This window comes from Chiloscyllium punctatum, chromosome 5 (assembly GCF_047496795.1).
Source record: "Chiloscyllium punctatum isolate Juve2018m chromosome 5, sChiPun1.3, whole genome shotgun sequence".
Taxonomy (NCBI): Eukaryota; Metazoa; Chordata; class Chondrichthyes; order Orectolobiformes; family Hemiscylliidae; genus Chiloscyllium; species Chiloscyllium punctatum.
Window position 1 is genome coordinate 97,622,122 of NC_092743.1, and position 24,714 is coordinate 97,646,835.

The 24,714-nt window shown below is 41.5% G+C and overlaps 1 protein-coding gene across 1 annotated transcript in view; it reads right to left on the minus strand.

Moving 5' to 3' along the window:
• Positions 1–24,714, minus strand: part of ofcc1 (orofacial cleft 1 candidate 1) — a 306,357-nt gene that overhangs the window by 248,229 nt on the left and 33,414 nt on the right. Inside the window, exon 5 of the mRNA XM_072570820.1 lies at positions 6,074–6,163. Coding sequence (XP_072426921.1) covers positions 6,074–6,163 — 90 coding nt within the window. The remainder of the gene's footprint in view (positions 1–6,073; positions 6,164–24,714) is intronic.

Here is a 24,714-nt window from a genome sequence, read left to right on the forward strand (position 1 = left end):
TGTACAAGATAGTTATGAAGTGATATGGACTTGTTCTACGAATACAGAGGAGTAGAAATAAGCATTCTCTGAATAGACAGCAGAATCCTCGATAAAAACTGGGCTTAAAATTCACCTAAGAGGCTGAAATATTTTAAGGGGCATTGTTATCTCTCAAAAGTCACTGTACAATTCTTCCTCTGTTTACAGATATTCATAATATAAAAACACAGGTCATGTTTTAGACTACACAAAGACAGCAATCTCAGAGCTCTGCTTGGTTGTGACATGTATTGCCATGGACATGGATAGAAAGCTGTAGGGCGGTGGACAGCAGCTATTATTGATATTGATCCCTCCTGCGCTGCTTCTAGGTACTCCTGTCAGAAGATTTGCTATCATGGATTTTTAACGAGCTCATTCTGGAGCAAATAGTGTGCGAGGTCCAAGATGTGAAGCCACACTGAATCTGGTGCTTGATAATGAACCAGGCCAGGTCTTTGATTTAGTTGTAGGTGAGCACTTTGGAGAGAGTGACCGTAATTTTGTTACGTTTAGTTTAGCGATGGAAAGGGATAGGTACAAGCCACAGGTCAAGAGTTATCGATGGGGCAAGGGCAATTATAATGCAATTAGGCAAGAATTAGGACACAGAATGGGGTAGCAAAATGCAGGGGATGCAAACAATGGAAATGTGGAGCTGGTTTAAGGAACAGATATTGCATGTCCTTGATAGGTATGTGTCTGTCAGGCAGGGAGGAAGTGATAAGGTAAGGGAACCGTGGATTACTACACAAATTGCATCTCTTGTAAAGAAGATGAAGGAGGCTTATGTTTTGATGAGGCAAGATGGTACAGATGAGGCGATGGAGAGTGACAGATCAGCTAGGAAGGATTTAAAGAGAGAGTTAAGAAAAGCAAAGAGAGGACATGAGCAGTCTTTGGCAAATAGAATAAAGCAGAACCCAAAGCTTTCTATAGGTATGTGAGGAATAAAAGGATGATTAGAGTAGGAATAGGGCCAGTCAAAAACAGAAGTGGGGAGTTGAGTGTGGACTCTGTGGAGATTGGAGTGGTGCTAAACGAACATTTCTCATCGGTTTTCACTCAGGAAAAGGAGAATATTGTAGAGGAGAAGAATGAGGTACGAGACATTAGACTAGAAAGGATCGAGGTTAGTTACGCACAGGTGTTATCAATTCTAGAAGGAGTGAAAGTCGACAAGTCCTCTGGCCAGATGGGATTTATCCGAGGATTCTCTGGGAAGCTAGGGAGGAGATAGCAGAGCCTTTGGCTTTGATAGTTGAGTCGTCATTGTCTACAGGTTTAGTACCAGAGGACTGGAGGATTGCAAATGTTGTGTTCTTGTTCAAGAAGGGCAGTAGAGATGACCCAGGTAATTATAGATCAGTGAGCCTTACGTCTGTTGTAGGAAAGGTTTTGGAAAGGATTATAAAAGATAAGATTTATAATCATGTCGCAAGTAACAATTTGATTTCAGATAGTCAACATGGTTTCGTCAAGGGCAGGTCATGTATCACAAACCTCATTGAGTCTTTTGAGAAGGTGACCAAGCATGTAGTTGAGGGTAGGGCAGTTGACGTGATATACATGGACTTCAGTAAAGCCTTTGATAAGGTTTCACATGGCAGGTTGTTGGAGAAAATGCAGAGGAATGGAATTGAGGGTGAGTTAGCAGTTTGGATTAGAAACTGGCTTTCTGAAAGAAGGCACTGAGTGGTGCTTGATGGAAAATATTCAGCCTGGAGTATGGTTACTAGTGGTGTACCACAGGGATCTGTTTTGGGAACACTGCTGTTTGTCATTTTTATAAATGACTTAGACGCAGGCATCGTGGATGGATTAGTAAATTTGCAGACGACCCTAAAGTCAGTGGAGTGGTGGACAGTTTGGAAGAATGTTACAGGTTGCAGGGGGACTTGGATAAACCGCAGAATTGGGCTGAGAGGTGGCAAATGGAGTTCAATGCAGCTAAATGTGAGGTGATGCACTTTGGGAAGAATAACAGGAAGGCAGAGCACTAGGTCAATGGAAAGATTCTTGGTAGTGTGGATGTGCAGAGGGATCTTGGAGTCCATGTACATAGATCCCTGAAAGTTGCCACCCAGGTGAATAGTGCTGTTAAGAAGGCATACGGTGTGTTAGGTTTCATTCATAGAGGGATTGAGTTCCAGGGCCGCAATATCATGCTGCAACTATACAAAACGCTGGTACGGCTACACTTGAAATATTATGTACAGTTCTGGTCCCCATTTTTCAGAAAGGATGTGGAAGCATTGGAAAAGGTGCGGAGGAGATTTACCAGGATGTTGCCTGATCTGAAGGGAAGGTCTTATGAGGAAATGCTGAGACACTTGGGTCTGTTCTCATTGGAAAGAAGAAAGCTAAGAGGGGATTTGATAGAGACATACAAGATGATCAGAGGATTAGATAGGGTAGACAATGAAAATCTTCTTCCTATAAAGATGACGTCAGCTTGTACGAGAGGACAATAAGTACAAATTGAGGGGTGATAGATTTAAGACAGATGTCAGAGGCAGGTTATTTATGCAGAGAGTGGTAAGGGCGTGGAATGCTGTACCTGCTAATGTAGTCAACTCAGCCACATTAGGGAGATTCAAACAATGCTTAGATAAGCACATGGATGATTTTGGGATAGTGTAGGGGGACAAGCTGAGAATAGTTCACAGGTCAGCGTAACATCGAGAGCCGAAGGGCCTGTTCTGCGCTGTATTGTTCTATGTTCTATAGGTGACTGGCAACTTGCCTACCTAAACCTCATGACTATACCCTTTGGTAAACTTTGTTGTTTTCTAAGTTATTGTTCAACTAATTTGTTAGGATCTTCTGCCTTCCTGACCATCAGAAGATGTGAAATATTCACACCATACCAATCAAAACTCTTGCTTCCAGTCAAAAACCTAGGGTATGGCTACGGGTGTGCACAACCAGCTACTTGAACTCAGTAGGAAGTGTTGGATAATTGTGGAACACTGGTGGTCCCTACACACACTCCTCCTGATGTGATTCTGTGGCTAAGTGGGAGGTGAAGCGTACTAACTCCCACAAATACCTTATGTTTGCTTACTTACTGATGTGCCATTTATTTCATGCATTCTTATTTCATGTTGAAGCAATGCCGGTTCCCAGTTAGATTTTGTATCGCTTACTTATTCAGAACAAATACAGGATTTGGACTTGAGCTGATCAGTGGAAAAAAAAAGTTTTCTAAGACAGATAAATAGAAGGCATCTCCAATCCTTGGATGGGATAGAACTTGCTAGGACACTGCCATCAACATAGCTTTCTTAACCACGAGATTCATAGTCTTCACCACTACCCACCTAAATAAACTTGAGGAGCATGAGACCAGTGTGGTACACATTGCCGGTGTGACTGATACCAATAGCCATGGCAAAGGATTGCCTCTCTGAAGAACTGATAGATTTCTGCAGTGCAACTTTAATATAAAATACTTCAGATGAGAGGTTATGGATGCTGCTTCTCCTGAAATTAGATTAGATTACTTGCAGTGTGGAAACAGGCCCTTCAGCCCAACAAGTCCACACCGCCCCGCCAAAGTGCAACCCACCCATACCCCTACATTTACCCCTTACCTAACACAATGGGCAATTTAGCATGGCCAATTCACCTGACCTGCACATCTTTGGACTGTGGGAGGAAACCGGAGCACCCGGAGGAAACCCACGCAGACACAGGGAGAACGTGCAAACTCCACACAGTCAGTCGCCTGAGGCGGGAATTGAACCCAGGTCTCTGGTGCTGTGAGGCAGCAGTGCTAACCACTGTGCCACCATGCCACCCACAAATCATCCAATGACACCAAGCTTTAAATGGTTTCCCGACCATGGTACGCTTTAACAGGTGCAACCAGCTCACTGGCACATTTCAAGAACAAGTTGGAGGATGATTACTGCAACAAACCGTCACATCTAACCTCATTGTAAAAGGACTTTGAGCTTCTTAAACAACAGGCTGTTGAGCTCCTGAACTACAGCAGAATAAAAGCACACTGGCAATGACAATTTAATGCTGTGTATTCTTGATCTTTAACCTGCTTTTTCCTAAAATATCCAATGACACCGATCAAGTAAAATTGGCCAAATGTTTTCATGCATTTGATTCTGATGAAAAGCCATGTACCATGCCTCCACAATCTAAAGCTAAATCGTATTGCAAGATGTCAAACACAAGCTGTTATTCTGTCACATTATTTGTATTTATACGAGAAATGGATTTCAGAGAAAGTAATTGTCTGATAGTCTTTGAAGTGAGCTCAACACAGCATCTGGCATAATATCAAAATATAATTCTTTTTCAGATTACAGGATTATGACCTTCTTCCATTTCCTTTCCCAAGCACCCATCAAAAACAAAAAAAAGGTGAATGATTTGTCAGCAACAATATTACAAATCCAAGCTCCAATTATATAAGATTTTGAACTTGCATGTGATGGAACACAGTTTTATGACCAAATCTAAATACAGTACAGTACACCTATAAGGAATCATTTAAACTGGAGGTGATTTTTACCAGTTGAAATATTTCCTGAACAAAGGAATACCAAAGAATAAAACACTAACGACCTTATCCTTCCTTCATTATAGAATGATACCTCTTTTACCTGCCATGGTTCCATCGGTAACATTCTTATCTCGGAGTCAGAAAATGATGTTCCCACCCCACTCCACTGCAATTGTGATGGAGCACTTAGGACTCTCTTCTCCTAAGAGGTATTGATTCTTTTGCTCAGCATTTTCCTATCATGTTGATCCCTGCTCTTTGGCAAAGGGTTGCACAGAGAAATTCACTAAACCTCACCCCTATACAGTTTCCCTGAGATTTATTTACACCTAATTAGAGGTAAGTCATGTCTTTAGCCCTTGAAAGCTCCAGAAACTGGCATCACCGTGTTATGCTGAATTTGTACAAGACCACAGTTGGAATATTGTATACAATTCTAGGCTCCACAATATAGCAAATGATTTGAATGCATTGGAGAGAGTGCAGAAGTGGTTTATGGCAATAGATCAAGGGATGAGAAAGTTCAGTTCTGAGAATTGATTGGAGTGACCAGGTTGGAAAGTGGCTAAGAGAAGATCTGACAAAAGTTTTCAAAATCATGAGAGGTCTAATAGGGTGAAATTGTTCTCATTTGCAAAGTTTTGAGAATGAGATGGTACAGATTTAAAGTGATTTGCAAATGTAGGAAAAGTGATTTGAGAGAAAGCTATTTCTTACATGGAGTGATTTGGATTTGAAATGTATTGTCTGGATGTGTGGTGGAGACATGAGATGGGACTTACTATCATCTGTCAAATTAAGGTCAGCCAAAACCTGCCATAACTCACACCAAGTTCCTTCACCATCATCCATGCACTCACTGGCATTCATGGATTCCCAGTCAAGCATATCTTGATTATAAAATTCTCCTCTTGGTTTTCCAGTTCTTCCTTGTCCTCAACCCTTCTGAACTCAGTAATCATTTCAAACCCACAATCTACCAGGATATCTGCACTCAACAATTAGCACCTCCTGGGCATCCCAGTTTTAATTCGTCCATAATTAGTGGCAATGCCTTCAGCTGCCTGGATCTTAAACTCTAAAATATGTTTACTAGACCTCCCTAGCCCTCTCTGACTTTCCTAACTATGACACTCTTTAAAACTACCATAAGTGAACATTTGACCTACACAGGAAATCACAAAAATATTTCCTGTGATTTTTCTATCATATTTTGTTTTACAATCCCCTGTGAAGCATTTCGGGATATTTGATTGTGTTAAAGGGTGCTACGTATATTGAAGTTGGTTTTGTTTGGACCACCCTTTTTGTGTTTGTGGTTATGTCCTACTTGCATCACATTTACACACATCATTCAGTGCACTGGGTTGCACATGAAGAGTCAATACACAAGAGCTGGAACTTGGAAAGGAAAACCTCAAAGATTATTTTGAACTGATTGTAAGATGCATGTGTGGCATTGCTTTTTGTTTTAAACAGTTTATAACATAAGGAGCTTGCAGGGTGAACTGTCAGCCAAGATTCTACCTGGTATGCCTTCCTCCAGGCTTCCTTCTTCATCTTCCAGAAGCTTCAGTAGTTTTAGATAGAAGTCCATGTCATCATTCTTGTCTGGTGCTGAAGAGCAAAAATAAATTAGCAAAGAACCTTTTGCAATAACCTGTGCCTCACCCCCCTTGACTCCATCCTCCCACAGCCCCCATGTATATCTGGCCACATTTGTTTTCACCCATGTCAAATATAGTCTGATTTTATCTTCACTATTACTAATGACTCAATACTAATGGGAATTCTTTGCCCTGGAGTTCAAATGTGTTATAATTATATACAGTTTAATGTTGCAAAATTTTAATACCTGCATTCTTCTAAAACATGCCAGCACTGTGCTCAAAAAGTCAACACTGGAGCTGAGGTAAGTCATTCTTCCTGGATGTTTTGTGTGCAGATGTTTTAAAAAGGTTATTTTTTCAAAAATAATTGACATTGAAGCCCTGCGATAATGTTATCAGATCCTCAAAGCATCCCTGGATAAAAGGAGTTTGCAACACCACAAGGAACTGTCTAGCATCGAGTGACCAATGTAATATTTAAGCAGGATTAAATTTAATTTAATTGTCCAGCCCATAATTCAGGGGACCTGAAGAGGAAAATTGCCCCACAGAAGCAGTCATGCTCCCCCAAACATTTTAAGTGACACAGTAGAAATTAATTTATATCACCTTTTATTTACTAAAGTGCATTCATAATCCAAACGCACAATTCAGCATTAATTGCAACAAATTATAGAATCAAGATGCACATAATTAGGCTGTCATCATACATAGGTCATGATTTGAGTTCTTTAATTAGAATGAGAAGCCGCCATATATCTTCATATTCCATATAGGATGATGTAATCATACACTTGTACTTCAAACCTGTTGTTGCTCGTGTATTGCACAACCATTTTTACTTGTGGGTGCACAATATTTAATAGACATGACAGGCTGGGAAGTTACCCTCAGGGCATTTTTGTACTTAATAATGGACAGAGGAAGTATACTAATGAAATCGAATACCTCTGGAAAATGTGCAATAAATTATGCTATCAGGAAAGAGATGGAAAAATGAAAGACATGTCCTTTTGGCAGAGCCCATTGGTAGCAGTATATAGAAAAACAGTGCAGCAAACTTTGATTTATGCAAATCACTCCCAGAACCTCAATTTATTGTTTGTTACTAGAAGTACGACAACTGATATGGTAATACAAAATGACCACAGAGAAGAAACCATTTTCTTCTAAGTTTTATAAGGACAGTGAGCAAAGCATGGAAACTGCAGCATGTTGGTGCAGAAGTCACCCACTAATTATTAAACCTAGTTAACTACAATTATTCAAACTTATTACACGGTTACATAGTCTTTAAAACAATCTCAGCTATTTAACTATTACCGTAAATGACAGCTTCTAATGCATCTACTAGTTTCACTATATCACAGCCTTACTTAATTTAATATTACTAGCCACTTTCCAACCCATTTCAGATTGCCATTTTGGTCCATCATAAATATTACAGAACTGGATGAAGAGTCAGGATTGTGTAGTCTTACTTTCCCAACAAGACCAGAGCAGCATGCAGCGCCATCCTGACATAACATGGATTCAGCATGGATATTTTTCTCGTGCAGGAGGAGATTTACGCGACACCCTGCTTTTCCTACAGCTGATCTGGGGATGCTTGATTCCAATTCTTGGCAGCACAGACTGAAAACAATCCCAGCATGTGGAACAATTTCCAGCCATATAAATGAAAATATATATCAATGGCCTTTAATGTTTAGATTCATTTTGTTGCATAGTCAAAAGATTTATCGATGGCCATGCCTGTGCACATCTTAAAGTGATGGCAGTTTGTGCATGGTGCGTTTGTCACCTGTGGAGCACTTTTTATATTGTAATATGGCCATGCACCCACATGGTTAGAAAGTAAGAAACAAGTTGCTGTTCTTTCCTCTGCCAATTACTGCATTCTGCTGTGATATGAGTCTGAACCTCATCATGCAAGGCATTTTAATCCTAATTCCAAAATGTGTTTTTTTTAGAAGAGGACTTTAAAAGGCAATACAGAGACAAAATAACTGTAGGTGTAAATTGAGGAGAATTCTGTGTTGGACCAATGGGATATAACACCTAAAGTCTCAAAGAAACTGAACAGACTGATCTGTGATGTCTTGTGCTACAAAGACACAAGGGGCTGTCAACCACTTCACAACAACTCACCTGCTATGCCCCTAACTGCGGACACGTTGTGCATTTTCCCTTTGAACAGCGCACACAGACATGGTTTTAAAAAAACCAGCTTCAATTCTACTGCAGTCTACTAGTAGGACTGAATGTTCTCATGTGCACCAGCCCGTGTTTGAGCTCTAGTATGCTGTGAAGGTCACCTGTCAGAAAACTATCCACTAATTAACCCAATGTGTCAGTTTAAAAACATTCTTTCAATCCTAGTCCTGCAAAGGGGCTTTATAAAATCAGGACTGAGGACCTTCAATCGGCTTACAAGACCAAGAATCTCAAAAATTAACATCAACACAACTAGCCACCTTTACTGTAATGGGATGGGACCATTCGCCACAGCAGATTCTCCGTCGATGATTAGCCACTGCCCTTTGTCCACCGAGGACGCTTAACCACCGCCCATTGGCCACTGAAGATGATTTGCCTACGCAAATAAGTTGTTTTTTTTAATAATGATGGTAGTGTTTACTTGTTTTAATAACCATTTATTTTTGTTCATAGAGTTTTTAAAAATTCAACAACGTTTAAAATGTTAGAGAACAAGCATATCTAAACTATATAAAATTGTCGTTATATTGGTTAAGTTAGTGTTTGTGTTGCGTTGTTCTTGAATGCGGTGCAAGAGATTGTTTGGAATATCTGAGAGGAATAGCGCATAACTATCAAATGAACTAAAATTTCATCGATTAATATTAATGTGAGATTTTACTGCCATTATAAATATTTTAAAAATATATTTCCTTTTTCTGGTTAAAGTTTGTAACTAATTTTTATATATAAACCAATAAAATGATATTTATTTTACCTTTTTTTATCAATATGCAGCATGTAGTTGTATAAATAAAGGGGACTGAGAAGTATGAAAGAATAGGCAGGAGGGAAAACAATCAGTACATATATATATTTTCGGTGGCGAGTAGTCTCCAGAGGTCAAACGACCCCAGTGGAGGAATGCTGGTGGCGAACTGGCAATGGCTAATCATCAGCGGTGAGTCTGCCGTGGTGAATCGTCACCAACCCTACTGTAATGGCAGTTATGTTCAACTATCTGCTATTCATAAATACTTCAGAGACTGATTCATATATCATATTTAAAAATTTTAATCTTTTTGGATTCACCTCTTATTTCTAATCTGTGTGCATGTGCAGGGTCAAGAATCCTCCTGTGTCCTATGAAGACACTACTGACTCAGACCTTGAGGATGGGAGCAACTTGATTTGCTGATTTAATTTATAAGTTTGAGGTAGAGCTTACTTTACATTTTTCAAATGGCTGGTAGAGCAATTAAAATGGCCAGTCCGACATTGATCCTTAATAATGCAGAGCAAGTTTTCAGGGAAAGGTCACAAGATTGGCTCCCTCTTGCCTGAGAAAAGTGCCACTGGTCATGAGGCAACAAAAAAAAAGGCCACCTTAAGTGGGTACCAGTTGGTATACTGACAAAATTTCCATCCCCTCAGGAAACAGGCTGGACACATGAACCTGAAACTTGAAAGGCTCAATCAGCTTGCTTTTGACCAGTGGGTACTAGCACTTTTATAGAGATTTATAAACGCCTCAATGGAAAAGTTTTCCATCAGTAGTGTAACAATTCCATTCTGATAAGAATCCACCTCAAGGAACAGAGTGTGACTGGGTCAATACAGGCGTCCACAATGGCCGATGATTATGAGCTGATCCACAAGCCACTGTTTGAAACCCTCTCCTGGTCATCTCCTACCAACTGGAAAGGAGAGGGTGAGAGGGAACTGAGCACCCATGGTAGACAGGGAAATGCTCGGAGCCATCCTCAAGACAGAAAGGATGCTGTTGAGAAGAATGATGAGGTCAAGAAGCCTGCCTGTGGCCATATGGGAAAAAAACCAGGAGAATTTCCTGGGGCAGACACAGCCTGTCTAGAGTATGGGAGCCAGTCAGACGGCATAGTTGACCAGGCTGCAGCTGTGACCAGACTGTAGTTACAAATACCTGCAAAGGTACTCCTGAGAGTGTGGATGAGATTAAACAACAGTTACTGAGAATTTGTCTCGAAAGGAACAGGAGCAACATTTCCACAGGGTGAGGTGATCAAGTGTGCAGTGATACTAAGGAATACCAGGACCAGCCAAACTCTACCGCTTCAAAAAAGCATGGCCTTCCTGCTAAAGATGGAGGTAAGTGCCAAGGTGCTGGCAAAGGTGATTAAAGATGGGTACATGCTCATCTCTTTTTACTGGGTAAATCTGGAGTGCAGCCTGCTGTCAGGACCAGTGGCTATGAGACTCATACCTAGTTTGCCTGTGGTCAGGGCCGGTCTATTCAATAGCAACGATCTGCAGGATCAGAGGTCATATCATCCCCTGTGGTCTCTGCAAAGCCTATTGACGTCTCATAGAATCAAACTCAGGTCTCTGGCACTGTGAGGCAGCAGTACTAACCACTGAGCCACTATGCCATCCCAAAAAAGTTTTATATTTAACTTAAGGTCAGGGACACCAAACAACTACAGGAGAAAGTGCTTTAGTTGACCATGTTGTCATACAGTCCATGGCCAGGCAAGCTCAGCTAGTGGGACTGAGCTCACACTGCGAGCAGAAGACCCTGCAGTCTGCTTCTCTGAAACCTTTTCCTGGAGTCTAGAAGTCCCCAAGGAGGTAAGAACTTCATTGGTAGCAGCCCAGCAAGCTGACCCACTGCTACAAAGCCCAGCTCAGAGTGCTCACACTGAAGCTGGGGCAGAAGCTGCTCCTGAATGTATGAGATGCTGATGTGGAAATAGAGACCCTCTCATAGACCTGCAAACAAGGTGGGGACAGTGATCTGCCAGGTGATGGTGCAGTTGAGTTACCATGGGGAAATATTATGGCTAGCGCACAAACCTCCAGTGCCTGAGCACAAAACCCACACCTGCACTGTCTGATACTTTTACTGGTCCCAGCTCAATAAGGATATAGTGAGACTTTACAGAACCTGCTACAGTTGTCAGCTTGTGGGAAAACCCCAACCTGCAATAAAACCTGCACCAATGATCCCTGCACTGGCATTCGGGGAACCAACTAACAAGGTGTTACTGAACCATGCCCAAACAAAATGGAGCTATTAGTATAACCTTGCCAGCTTGAATATCGCTAACCAGAGGCTGTTCCAGAGAACCATACTGTCTAAAACAGTGGAATAAAGGGCTCTAGCCCGAAACATCAATTCTCCTGCTCCTCAGATGCTGCCTGACCTGCTGTGCTTTTCCAGCAGCACACTCTTAACTCTCGTCTAAAACAGTGGCAACTGAATTGCGCCAATTCTTCACTTGGTACAGCCTGCCCTTAAAGATCCAATTGGTTCAGGGCTCAGATTTCACATCCAAAACATTCCAGGAAGTTCTCAATAACCTGGGTGTGACCCAGTGGAAGTCGTCAGTCTCTCACCTGCAGTCACAGGGGGTGCTGGAATGGCATTATCAGACTCTAAAAACAACACCAGGATATACTGCCATGAGTATCCCCATGACTAGGATAAAGAATGGGACCTTCTGTTTTTTACTATAGGGAACTGACCAAATGAGTCCACTGGGTTCACACTATTTGGATTAGTTTACAGGCATCAATGGTACAATCCCCTATTGTACCATGGCGTTGGGGAAACAGACTAGAGAAACCGGAAGCCCTCATCCAGACAAGAGTGACCTAGTCACAAAAGGCGAGTTCGCTAGGACCCTAGTTACCTATCTAGGGCACATGATGGCTCAAGGATGAATGCTGCCCAGGTCTGCATAGGTATAAGCAATAGTACCTCATTCCCACAACAAACAGAAACTCATAAGGTTGCAGGAAATGTGTGTGTTTTACTGCATGTTTGTCCCATACCTCAGGACTGTGGCTGCTCTACTGACAGGCCTACGACAGAAAATAGCAATGGTAGTATCAACTGAGAAATGCCAAACTGCTTTTGAAATGCTGAAGGCCATTCTAATGAGTGAGCCTCTACTTGTAACTGCAAATTTTGAACAAACATTTAAAGTAGCCGGCAATGTGAGTACACCCGAGTAGGGCTCCTTCAGGAAAACAAACCCAGAGTAGGGACCCCAGTTGGGTACTTCTCCAACCAACTAAACAATTATCAAAGCTGATACTCCACTGCAAAGAAAGAAGCCCTCAATGCGTGACTGGCTCTTAAACACATTGAGATTTAGATTAGATTCCCTACAGGATGGAAACAGGCCCTTTGGCCCAACAAGTCCACACCAACCCTCCGAAGTCTAACCCACCCAGACCCATTCCTCTACCCTAGATTTACCCTGACTAATGCACCTGAACACTATAGGCAATTTAGCATAGCCAATTCATCTGACCTGCACATCTTTGGATTGTGGGAAGAAACTAGAGCACCCAGGGGATACCCACACAAACATGGGGAGGATATGCAAACTCCACAGTCAGTTGCCCGAAGTGGGAATCAAACTCGGGTCCCTGGCGCTGTGAGTCAGCAGTGCTAACCACTGAGCCACCGTGCTACCCAAAATGGGTACATAGTTTATATTGACCACAACCCATTAATTTTGTGGAAATGTTTAAGACCCAAAGGCTGGACTATTCCAATGAAGGGGATTTCCTTAACTGCACCCACTTAAAAGTCAACCACATTGCCAAAAAATTAAAAGTAATTGCAGACACCCTATCCACAACTCAAAGCAGTCCAGTTAGGATTGAAAAGATAATATTGACTGAGGCTTTTGTTGGATAAATTCAACACTTTTTCAATGAAATTGAAATAAATCGGATTTCTTCAAAGCAAATATTACAATGACAGGTCGGACCTCAAAATATTAAGAGTGTTTTAGGTCTTAATTCGAAAAATGTCTTTTTTTTTAAAAAAAGAGGACTGCAAGAGAGACAAAATAACTGCAGCTTTTAATTATTTGAAATGCTTTGTTGGACCAATAGGATGTAACACTTAAAAAGTGTCACATAAAGTCCAAACAGACTGGACTGTGATTGCTTGTGACTACAAAGATAACAAGGGGCTAATAACCCACTTGTTCAACAGCAAGCCACCCCCTGTGGAGTATATCCTAAACTGCAGATATACTTCGTAATGAAGAAAGGCCAGACAGGCTAGGTCAGTATCCTCTGGAGTTTAGAAGAGTCAGAGGTGACCTAACTGAAACATACAATGTTCTGAGGAGACATGAGCAGGTGTAAGTGGAAAGGATGCTATCTTGTGGGTGAATCTGGAAGAAGGGGTCATAGTTTAAAAATAAGCAGACACCCATTCAAGACAAAGAGATGAGTTTTTTTTTATTTCTCTCAGATGGTTCTGAGTCATTGGAATTCCTTTTGACAAGAGGTAGTGGATGCGGAAGCTTTAAGCATTTTTAAAGCTGAGGTAGATAGATTCTTGATTTCCAAAGGGATAAAAGATTATCAGAGAGATTAGGCAGAAATGTAGGGTTGAGGTTAAAGTCAAATCTGATCATATTTTGTAAGTGGTACAGCAGGGTCAAAGGGCTAATTCTCTCATTCCACGTTTGTATATTTGTACGTTTGTTCATAATGTTCCCTTTGAAGCATGCACAGAATCAGAGTTTAGATTACTTACAGTGTGGAAATAGGCCCTTCAGCCCAACATGTCCACACCGACCCTCCAAAGAACAACCCACCCATACGCATTCCCCTACATTTACCCCTTCACCTAACACTACGGCCAATTTAGCATGGCCAATTCACCTGACCTGCACATTTTGTTCGGATTGTGGGAGTAAACCGGAGCACCCGGAGGAAACCCATGCAGACATGTGGAGAATGTGCAAACTCCAAACAGACAGTTGCGTGAGGCGGGAATTGAACCCGGGTCTCTGGCACTGTGAGGCAGCAGTGCTAACCACTGAGCCACCGTGCCGCCCAGTTAGTAAAAGGAATCAGGCCAAAGGAATTTCATTCAGCCTACAAACCAAGAATGTCAAATATCAACAATCAACTACTCCTGTCAACGAAATGGATCATCTCCATTGTAATAGCCACAACATTCAATTATCTGTTCTTCCCAAATAATTCACAGGCTGTTCAGGTATTTTCTTTTGATGTTTATCTTTTTGAACTCAGCTCCTTTTTAATCTGTGTTATGTTACCAAGTCTTCTCATGTTCAGTGATTAATAAACTCACTCTTTATATGAATTCAAGAAAGCTAGCTCTATCTAAAGTTAAAAAGCCAGTTTCAACTCTATTGGCATGTATTGATGGGACTGAATGTTCTCACATCAGTCTGGGTTCAAACTTCAGTGTGTCAACTGAAAAGCTACCCCTCGGGATCCCTGTGTTGCAGGTGAAGGTACTCACTCACTCTACATGCTAGAAGCCAGCTAGCTAGCAGCCTGACAAAAGAAAGTCTCTTTCTCGCTCCAAATGCTGCAACATAGTTAATAAAAGGAATCAAGGCAAAGGAATTTCAATCAGCCTACAAAACCAAGAAATCAAAAATCAATAATCGATTACTACTGTCAACACAATGGATCGTCTCCATTGTAATAGCCACAACATTCAACTATCTGTTCTTCCCAAATAATTCACAGACTGTTCAGGTATTTTTTTTAATGTTTATCTTTTTGAATTCAGCTCTTATTTAATCTGTGTTATGTTACCAAGTCTTCTCATGTTCAGTGGTTAATAAACTCACTCTTTATATGAATTCAAGACAGCTGGCTCCATCTAAAAAGTAGGTTCTTTTGGATTGGGAAAAAGATTGCAACCAATTGTTTGAGTGGGTGAATAAAGTGGGCGAAGTTCAGCTTTTCTCATCTAGGAGTTTACAAAAAAACCAAAAGAACTGCAAATGCTTGAAATCAGAAACAAAAACAGAAATTGTTGGAAAGTTGTCAGATGCTGCCAGACCTGCTGAGTTTTTCCAGTTTTTGTTTCTAGAAGTTTACAGTTTGGGGTTTCTGACCAGATCCATAATGAATTGGGGAGTCCTGCCTCAGATCTGATCACCAGAGTTTTTAAGCTAATTATTCTTTGTCATGTCTCAGGAAAGCCATTTTTTTCTTCCAAATTTCAACGTCTGTAAGTTGCAGCTGCTTTTCAATGACCTCAGCCTATATTTCTGAAAATCAAAATCAGCCAGAGAGCAACGTTACTTAGAAGAAGCGTAATCAGTATCATTAAACAGCAAATCAGATTTTCTGTTTGTCTGAAAGAAATCATCCTATTAGATCCTATGAATTAGTCAAAATCCTCTTAATGTTCCGAAATTTCTCAGAAGATTTATCGGTTTTGTTCTCAGCCTGAAAGAATGAGATGGTGGTTAATTGATGCGACAAGAATTAAAATTTGGGCCAATTTCATTCATTTTTAATGCCACGGTTTTCTAAAACACCATCTAACAGCCTCGAGAAAATGGTCAAAGAGTTTCGTATGAAGACATCAAACACCTCAGTTTAATTTAAAACATGAAATGAATCCAATCATCAGTTTAGCTTAACATTAAATATATTAATATCAGACTACTAACACATAGCATGCTTTCAGTTATCTCACACATCTGAAGTGGCACATTGGAAATACACTTTCAGCATTAACTTTTAATAAGAAAACAAGTTATGATCCTAAAACCGTAAAAGTAGGCTAGACCACAAACGGTCATTCCCACCTCATTAAAGTGATTTGAAGAGAATATAATGACAAGAAATTACATACTTAATTCACACTCATCTTCTGTGCTGACCTCTATCCTACACTGCCTTGGGTCTATTCCCTCATACATCTGTAGGTCAAAGTAATTTCTGCTGTATTCATTTCCTGTGGAAAGCACATGAAGTAAGGGTCACTGATTATTAGAAGCACATGAACCAAAATGTTAATTCTGAAACTGACACCAGTACAGCATGTCAGTTTTGCTACCTTGTAAGTTTTAGATTCTGTACTTAATGATTCTCACACTGCGTTCAAACTCAGTGCCCCACTTAGCAAAACAGGAACAGTCGGAGAAGACAATCTTTGAAAGCAGATCATAACTTGCAGGATGGAAATAAAAAGCCTCAAAGATGAGAAGGTTGAAAGGTTTGGTATATTCCTGCAGTTTTTTTTCCCAAGTAATTTTCTAACATCAATGATTTTCAGTAGAATCTATACCATTCCATTTGCACCTTATTGGTGTCTTTCACTTGCTTCATGGTCATTCAGTATTATTTCATAGGACACATTATTTTACTGGCAACTGTTTCCTCTGTGGCCTCAACAATTTCACCCTGAATTTATCAGAGATCAACCTGTCTTTGGACAAGAGTCCTCTTGCCATCCTACAGACCCCTTCGTCCACCTCCAAACCTCTCCCCCCACCTGGACCCCTCCTCTGGCCTTTTACCTGCATTTGACCTGTTCATTGAGAACTGTCGACAAGACATTGGTCGCCTCAATTGCTCTGCCTCTCTCATTCGTTACCCTGTATCTCCCCATGAGCTGACAGCACTCCATGCTCTCAGATCCAACCCTGACTTTGTAGTTAAGGCTGACAACATGGATGGTGCTGTTGTTGTCTGGCGTACTGACCTCTCCATTGCAGAGGCTGAGCGCCAGCTCTCAGATACCTCCTCCACCTCCCCCTGGACCATGACCCAACAAAGGAACACCAGGCTGCTGTGTCCACAATGGTCACTAACTTCATTTTATCTAGTGATCCCTCCCCTCCACTGCCTCCAAACCCATAGACCCCCAGCTCCATACAGCTCACTTCGACCTCCTTCCCAAAATCCATAACAGGACTGCCCAGGCAGACCCATTGTTTCTGCCTGCTCCTGCCCCACTGGATTCATCTCTTCCTAGTTGGACTCAATTTTTGCCTCCCCAGTCCCTTCCCATTTACATCTGCGGTTCCTCTGACACTTTATTTCTGTTTCAGAATTTCCAGTTTGCAGGCTCCAGCCGCTTCCTCTCCACCATGGATGTGCAACCCCTTTACACATGCATCCCCCGCCAGATGGTCTCAGGGCTCTCCGCTCCTTTCTGGAATAAAGGTCTGAAATGACCCACTCACCACCACCTCCTCTGCCTGGCCCAGCATGTCCCCACCCTCAACAACTTCTCTTCTAACTCCTCTCACTCTCTTAAGTTTGGACGGGTGGCCATGGGTACCCACATAGGCCCCAGATATGCCTGTTTCTTCATGGGGTTTTCCTTGTTCCAGTCCTATTCCAGCCAGCACACACAACTCTTTCACCAGTATGTCGATGATATCATCAGTGCTACTTCCCTCTCTCATTCGGAATTGGAAAGGTTTTTCAAACTCACTTCCAATTTCCACCCATCCTCACCTTCACCTGGTCCATGTCCAATTCTTCCCTTCCCTTCCTTGACACCTCTGTTTCCATTTCTATGGAGAGCTTGGCCACCAATATCCACTATAAAATTCACCAACTCCCACAGTTACCTAGATTATACATCCTCACACCCTGCTTCCTGGAAAGACTGTATTCCATTCTCCCAGTTCCTCAGTCTCAGTCGCAACTGTTCTGATGATACCAACATCAACATGGGGACCTCTGAAATGTCTGCCTTCTTCCCCAACCAAGGATTCCCCAGCGCTATGTTGGCAGGGCCTTCAATCCGGTCCAATCAATCATCCGGACTTCAGCCCTCACTCCATCTCTTTCCTTCCACAACAATGACAGGGTCTGCATTGTCCTCACCTACCATCCCACCAGCATCTATATCCAGAGGAACATTAGTTGGCATTACCACCACCTCCAGTTGGAAGCCATCACCAAATATATTCCTCTACCCTCCTCTTCCTTGTCCGCCTTCCGCAAGGACCAATCCCTCCAGATGCCCAGGTTCACTCCTCCTTCCCTCCCAACAATCTCCCACAGCTACATGGTACGTTATCCTACAATCACAGAAGATGGAACATCAGTCCATTTACTTCCTCCCTCCTCAGTATCCAAGTGCCCAAATATACCTTCCAGGTGAAGCAGAACTTTACCTGCACTTCACTTAATCTAGTCTATTGCATTAATTGACGATGTGATCTCATCTACACTGGGGAATTGAAGCATAGACTGGTTTCCTGATAGTTCACAGACTACATTCTGTCCACAAAAAAAGACTCTATGCTTCCAGTTGCCTGCTACTTAAACACACCACCTTGTTCCATGGCCAACATCTCTGTCTCAGACTTGCTACAGTGCTCCAGCAAAGCTCAGCGCAAACTGGAAGAACAGCAATTCATTTTCCGCTTTGGAACTCTACAGCCTCTGGTCTCAATATAGAGTTCATCAATTTTAGGGCATGTGGTACCTTCTCCCATGTCCTTACCCCAACCCTCCACCACCCCCCCTCCACCTCCAGCATTCCCCCCCTTCCCCCCCCCCCCACCACACACCAGGAGTTGCTATCACATGGTCTTCCATTACACACAACCCATTGTTAGCTACAACAGTCCCCATTGGCAGCTATTCATTCTCCTCAGCTGACTGTTGGTGACTTCTTTATCCAACTGTTCTTCTCTCTCTTTGGGGTCTATCTTCATGTATCATTTACTTATTACTCCCCTCCTCCCATCCTATCTTCTGTATAAAAAGCAACTTTTCCACAACTGCCTCAGTTCCGTGGAAGAGTCACTGGACCCAAAACATTAACTCAGATTCTTTTTTAATCCACAGATGCTGCCAGTCCTGCTGAGCTTTTCCAGCATTTGTATTTTTGCTTCAACTTTATTTTCACTGGAAGTAATGTTTCCTACGTATGAGCACTTTACATTTGAAGTGAATGAGCTTCACGATTCGTGCATTCACTTTGTAATGGGCCCAGCATCTGCCAGGCACCACAACCAGAATTCCATCAAAATCCAAGCACAGTCTGACAAATGAATGGACCTGAGTCTCAGAATATTACAAACAACCACTTAGCCACTGAAAAGGTGAATTTGGTCCAGAATAGATTTTAATCTTTAAAACCACAAAAGACTGCTTTGTATCTGCAGTGCAACCATTATCTTTGTGGTTTAAAATATCTTGACCTTTCTGACTATGCTAAAATACAATTTAACTGATCACTTGAAGCTTATATAATGGAAGAACTACAACTGAAATAGTGCAGCTTGGGACACTATTGATCAGCTCTGCACTTAGACTGTACCTGGTTTCTTTACAAATATCATTCCAATATTACATTTCCCATTGTGTCCATGGCATGCCTCTGATATTAACTGGCTGCTGGAGAGATCTGAGCTCAATTTAGCATTTACCATGCTGCAGATCTCAAAACACTTCTCAATCTGATCACGCAAGCACTGAGCTGGGAGAGCAGCATGACGACATTGAGTCACCACGCTGGTGTCCCCTGGTTGCCTAGAGACATGCAGGGGCAGATCAAAGACAAATTTGGATTGTCAGGCCAGTAGCACTGTATTGGTTGGTGATAACAGTGGAACAAAAACACAGCAGAACTTTTAAAATTATGCGGCAAAGTTATTGTTTCCGAAAGGGCTCTTTGAGCAAATTGAGAGGAAGAAAAGTGGTCCCTGGGTCGACCAGGGCATGTAAGTATAATTTCCAAACTGTGACCTCTAAATATTGTACAAAAGCAGGTAGATGTAAACAACCACCAATTTTCACATATCAATAGCGCTTTTGAAGGTAAAGTGCATCAAATCTGTTATCCCACACAGCTGCATTCTGGACTCCAGTCACAAAATACATAGCAGCAGTAAATAAGGGTTGTAGAAGTCACGTTGCTATCAGGACTCAATAAAGAAAAACAAACCGAAAATCCAAATGTTTTTAAAACTTCATTTCTATATCTGTCAACGAGTAACAAGTGCTTCAGAGAGGCCAGGCGGCTAAATCCAGCTGGGAACTCCTTCAGTCTGTGTTCTAATCAAAGGCTTATGTACTGTAATAACACCACTAAGCTATTACATCTAGCACTGCTGTTCTTCCCAGTAGGAAACAACCCTTGCTGTCTCTGCTGCAAAACAAAACAGTCTGCTCTCCTAACGGCAGCCCTGCATACTTGCATTCAATTAAAACACCACTTATGTCTTCACCATATGCTGAGTGCTCACGTTACTGACTTAAGGATGGAGTGGCTTTTAATGCACACGCAATCGTTCATATTTTCTTTTAAGTACCATTTTGTATCTTTAATGGGAATTAATTATGTTAAAAATTAATGTTAACTTTTCAAAAAATTTCTATTTCCTAATGGGAGCTTTAAAATTGCATCGTGAGATCATTGCATTTGAACAGTTCTGCATAGAATTCTCAGCTCAGATACAGGACATTCAGTCCAATACTGTCTTCTTCCACCTAGCTGTTTGAAATTTCTCTCCATCACTCCAGGTTAACATAAGATGTGCTAATGGTCCTGCAAAAGCAATACAGTGAGCAATTTCAACCATTATTGTTGAGCACATACACACGCTACCCACAGCAAATTTAAGACTTTGCGTATAAAATAACTCATTTGTTAATGAGGCTGTTTTCATGAACTAACAGGTAAATGCAGGAAACCCAACAATGGGGTGGACTGGACTGGGTGCAATTGTAATTTTGTAACAATGTTTGGAATGTACAAAGAGCAGCAAAAACCTAGGAATATTTTTAGGTGTTCGAAAAGTTAACACGAAACTAAAACAAAATTTGGAGTCAAAGGACAATTTACATTCCTAACAACAGGCTGATTGAAGGCAAAACTGATTTGTCATCAAGATATTTTGACCAAATATCCTGGAATAGTGCACCTTTAGAGAACACACGACAGCAATGTGAGCAATTCTGAGAACAACTGTGGGGTTACCAAGAATCTATTCAGGTATCATTTATTGGTGAAAGCAAATTTTCTCTTGCTTTGTGGTACATGCAATGTTTTGGTGCAGATGTCTTTCAGATAATCTTTCTGAAATTCTTCATCTCTTCAATTGTTTTTGTTACAATTTAAAATTAATATTTTGAATTGGTCCTATTACTTAGTAATCTGGGCGGTCTTCTCCACGCTATCATCGCTCTAAGAAGTGCAATTGCATGGGTGCAGTGAAATTGACTTAATGAGAACATTGTGGATTGAAACAGCACACATTCTGGAATGGAGCTGTTGACTGCATTAAGTAACGTGTTCTTGCAAGATTTAAAGGTCAATAGCAGCAGCAGGGGCCAGGCTGCATAAGAAGGTTTCTCCACCGCAAATGAGAAATTTGGTTGTCTTGGAAAAAGCGTCAAATGCATCTGATGCATGACACTTGGCGATCCTGGTTTCACAGAAGCTGATGGAAAAGTAAGGTTGCAGGTAGCAGGGTGACACTTTTCTAACACTGACAGGACGTTGATCCAAAGAATAAAAGCAACAGCAGAAAATGGAGGAAGGCAACAGTGCCAATTCCAAAGACTGGCATTTTGTTTTCTTCATTCAGGGAACGTGGGTGTCACTGGTTGGGCCAACAGCCATTGCCCATTCAGAGATGTCCATTCTAGTAAAAGTCCTACACACAATATCAGAATTGTTGCTTTAAATTGTTAGTGTCTTAATTGTGAGTTGCATACAGAAATTTGGGCTTTATAGCATTGGATGTCTGTTAAAGTAACGGAGGAATTGGATGAGAGCTGTATAGTTGATATTATGCATCAATATTTTAAAACATATTTAATAAAGTACCATAAATTAGGCTGGTTAACAAAATTGAAACCCATGTAACAAATGAAGCAACATAAGAGATAGAAAATGTATTGAGCTGAACGGCTGTTGTTTTAACTGCAGTGAAATAGAGAGCAGAGTTCGTCAATGGTCAATATTAGGACCCTTTACTTTTTGATGTACTTTAATGACTTGAACTTCAAGTTACAGAGAACAGTTTTGGAATTTGTAGATGGCACAGAACAGGGAAACACAGCGATCAAAATATAGGACACAGCCAGTCTACTGAAATGGCAGCAGGATGGGAAGGGGGAGATATATTGCAGATAAAACACATGGCAGGTAGATACATTTTGGTAGGAAGGAAGGAAAGAAAGACAAGGCAAGGTTAACAGTCGAATTTTAAAGGGTGTGCAAGAAGAGTGAGAATCAACTGTGCTTGTGCACAAATCTTTGAAGAAGGTGGAACAGGTTTTGCTTAAAAAAAAGACAGCTAATAATGTACATTGGATCATGGGTTTTTAAATTGGAGACAGAGAACAAAATCCAGCGACTTAAACCAAACCCCGATCTAAAACACTAGCGCTGCACGAGTTGGAAGAATGCGTCCAATCAGTCAACGACCCGTCCCACCCCGATTATACTCCCTTCCACCCTCTTCCATCAGCAGAAGATTTAAAAGTTTGGATACATGTACAAACAGATTCCCGAACAGCTTCTTCCCCACTGTTATCAGACTTTTAAATGGGCCTCTTAAACATGAATGTTGATCTCTCTCTGATTTGGAGATGCTGGTGTTCGACTGGGGTGTACAAAGTTAAAAATCACACAACACCAGGTTATAGTCCAACAGGTTTAATTGGAAGCACACTAGCTTTCGGAGCAACGCTCCTTCATCAGATGATAGTGGAGGACTCAATCCTAACACACAGAATTTATAGCAAAAATTTACAGTGTGATGTAATTGAAATTATACATTGAAAACTTGATTGTCTGTTAAGCCTTTCATCTGTTAGAATACTGTGATAGTTTCACTTCTTTCATGTGTAAATCACAAAACCTTTTTTTTAAAAAGTTGCGTTCTCGGGTTAGCTGTTAACAATAGTGATAGCTAGACAATATGTTGAAGGTGTTGGCCCCCTGTGTTCTCTGTCATACCATGATCTTTAGATTAGAATCAATCTAAAAAGTGAGATAACATGAATTCATGCAGTTTTTGAGCTCAGAGTTCTACATAAATGCATGCAGTTTTTGAGCAAAGTACAATGTAACCCTAAAAGTACAAATTCACCCCTCAAAATATATGTGTGCATGTGGGTCTTTGTCTGTCTGTGTGTGTGTGCGTGTGTGTCTGGGTTGGGGGTTGTGAGTGTGAGAAAGTGTATGTGTGTGTGTAGTGAGTGCAGAGTGTCTTAAGTCTGAGAAGGGGTGCATGTGGGAGTGTGTGTGTCTGTAAGGATGTGTGTGGGTGTCTGTGTGCACGTCTGTGTATATGTGTGTCTGTGTGTATGTGTGTATAGGAGTGTCTGTGTGTGTGTAGGAGTATCTGTGTGTGTGTATAGTGCAATGGTGGTCACCTGTAATGTGACATGAACCCAAAGTCCCAGTTGAGGCCCTCCCTATGGGTACCAAACTTAGCTATCAGCCTCTGCTCGGCCACTTTTCTCTACTGCCTGTCCCGAAGTCCACCTTGGAGGATGGTCACCTGAAGGTCCGAGGCCAAATGTCCTGGACCACTGAAGTGTTCCCCAACTGGGAGGGAACCCTCCTGTCTGTTGATTGTTGTGCAGTGCCCATTCATCCATTGTCATAGCCTTTGCTCGGTTTCCCCAATGTACCATGCCTCCTGGCATCCTTGCCTGCAACGTATAAGGTAGACAACGTTGGCTGATTCACATGAGTACCTGCCATGTACAAGGTGGGAGGTACCACGTGTAATGGTGGTATCTACATCCACACTCTGACACGTCTTGCAGCACCGAACGTGACAGGGTTATATGGAGTTGTCCGGAGAGCTGGGCAGCTTGCTACGCACAACGATCTGTTTGAGGTTTGGCGGTTGTTTAAAGGCAAGTAGTGGAGGTGTGGGAAAGGTCTTGGTAAGGTGCTCATCCTCATTGACAATGTGTTGCAGGTCACGAAGAATATGGCCTTCTCAACAGCTGTAACACTGTATCCTGCACTCGGTTCTGTTACCCTGAGGCACTTGTATACTATGATCTCCTTTAAGCACATAAGGCAACACTTTGGTACAGGTGACAGTAATAAATCAAATTCATTTTTTTAAAAAGTCAAATCACATTTTATAAAAGGGACGTGAAAACTTTGGAGACAGTACAGAACAGACTTATTAGAATAGCTCCAGGAAATGAGGGATTAAAATTACATGGATAGACTGCAGAACCATTGGATTGTTCTCCTTAGAGTGAATTTGATGTAAGTATTTGAAATAATGCAATGGTTATATAGAGTAAATAAGGAGAAACTGGTCAATGGCTGGTGGCTCATTAACTTTAGCTAACAGATCTAAAGTGAATGGCAAAACAAGCAGAGATAACACGAGGAAATACATTTTACGCAAGTGGTTAGGACTTAGGGTGTAGGTTTGCTCGCTGAGCTATAGGTTTGATATCCAGACGTTTCATTACCTGGCTAGGTAACATCATCAGTGGCGACCTCCAAGTGAAGCGAAGCTGTTGTCTCCTGCTTTCAACTTATATGTTTGTCCTGGATGGGGTTCCTGGGGTTTGTGGTGATGTCATTTCCTGTTTGTTTTCTGAGGGGTTGATAGA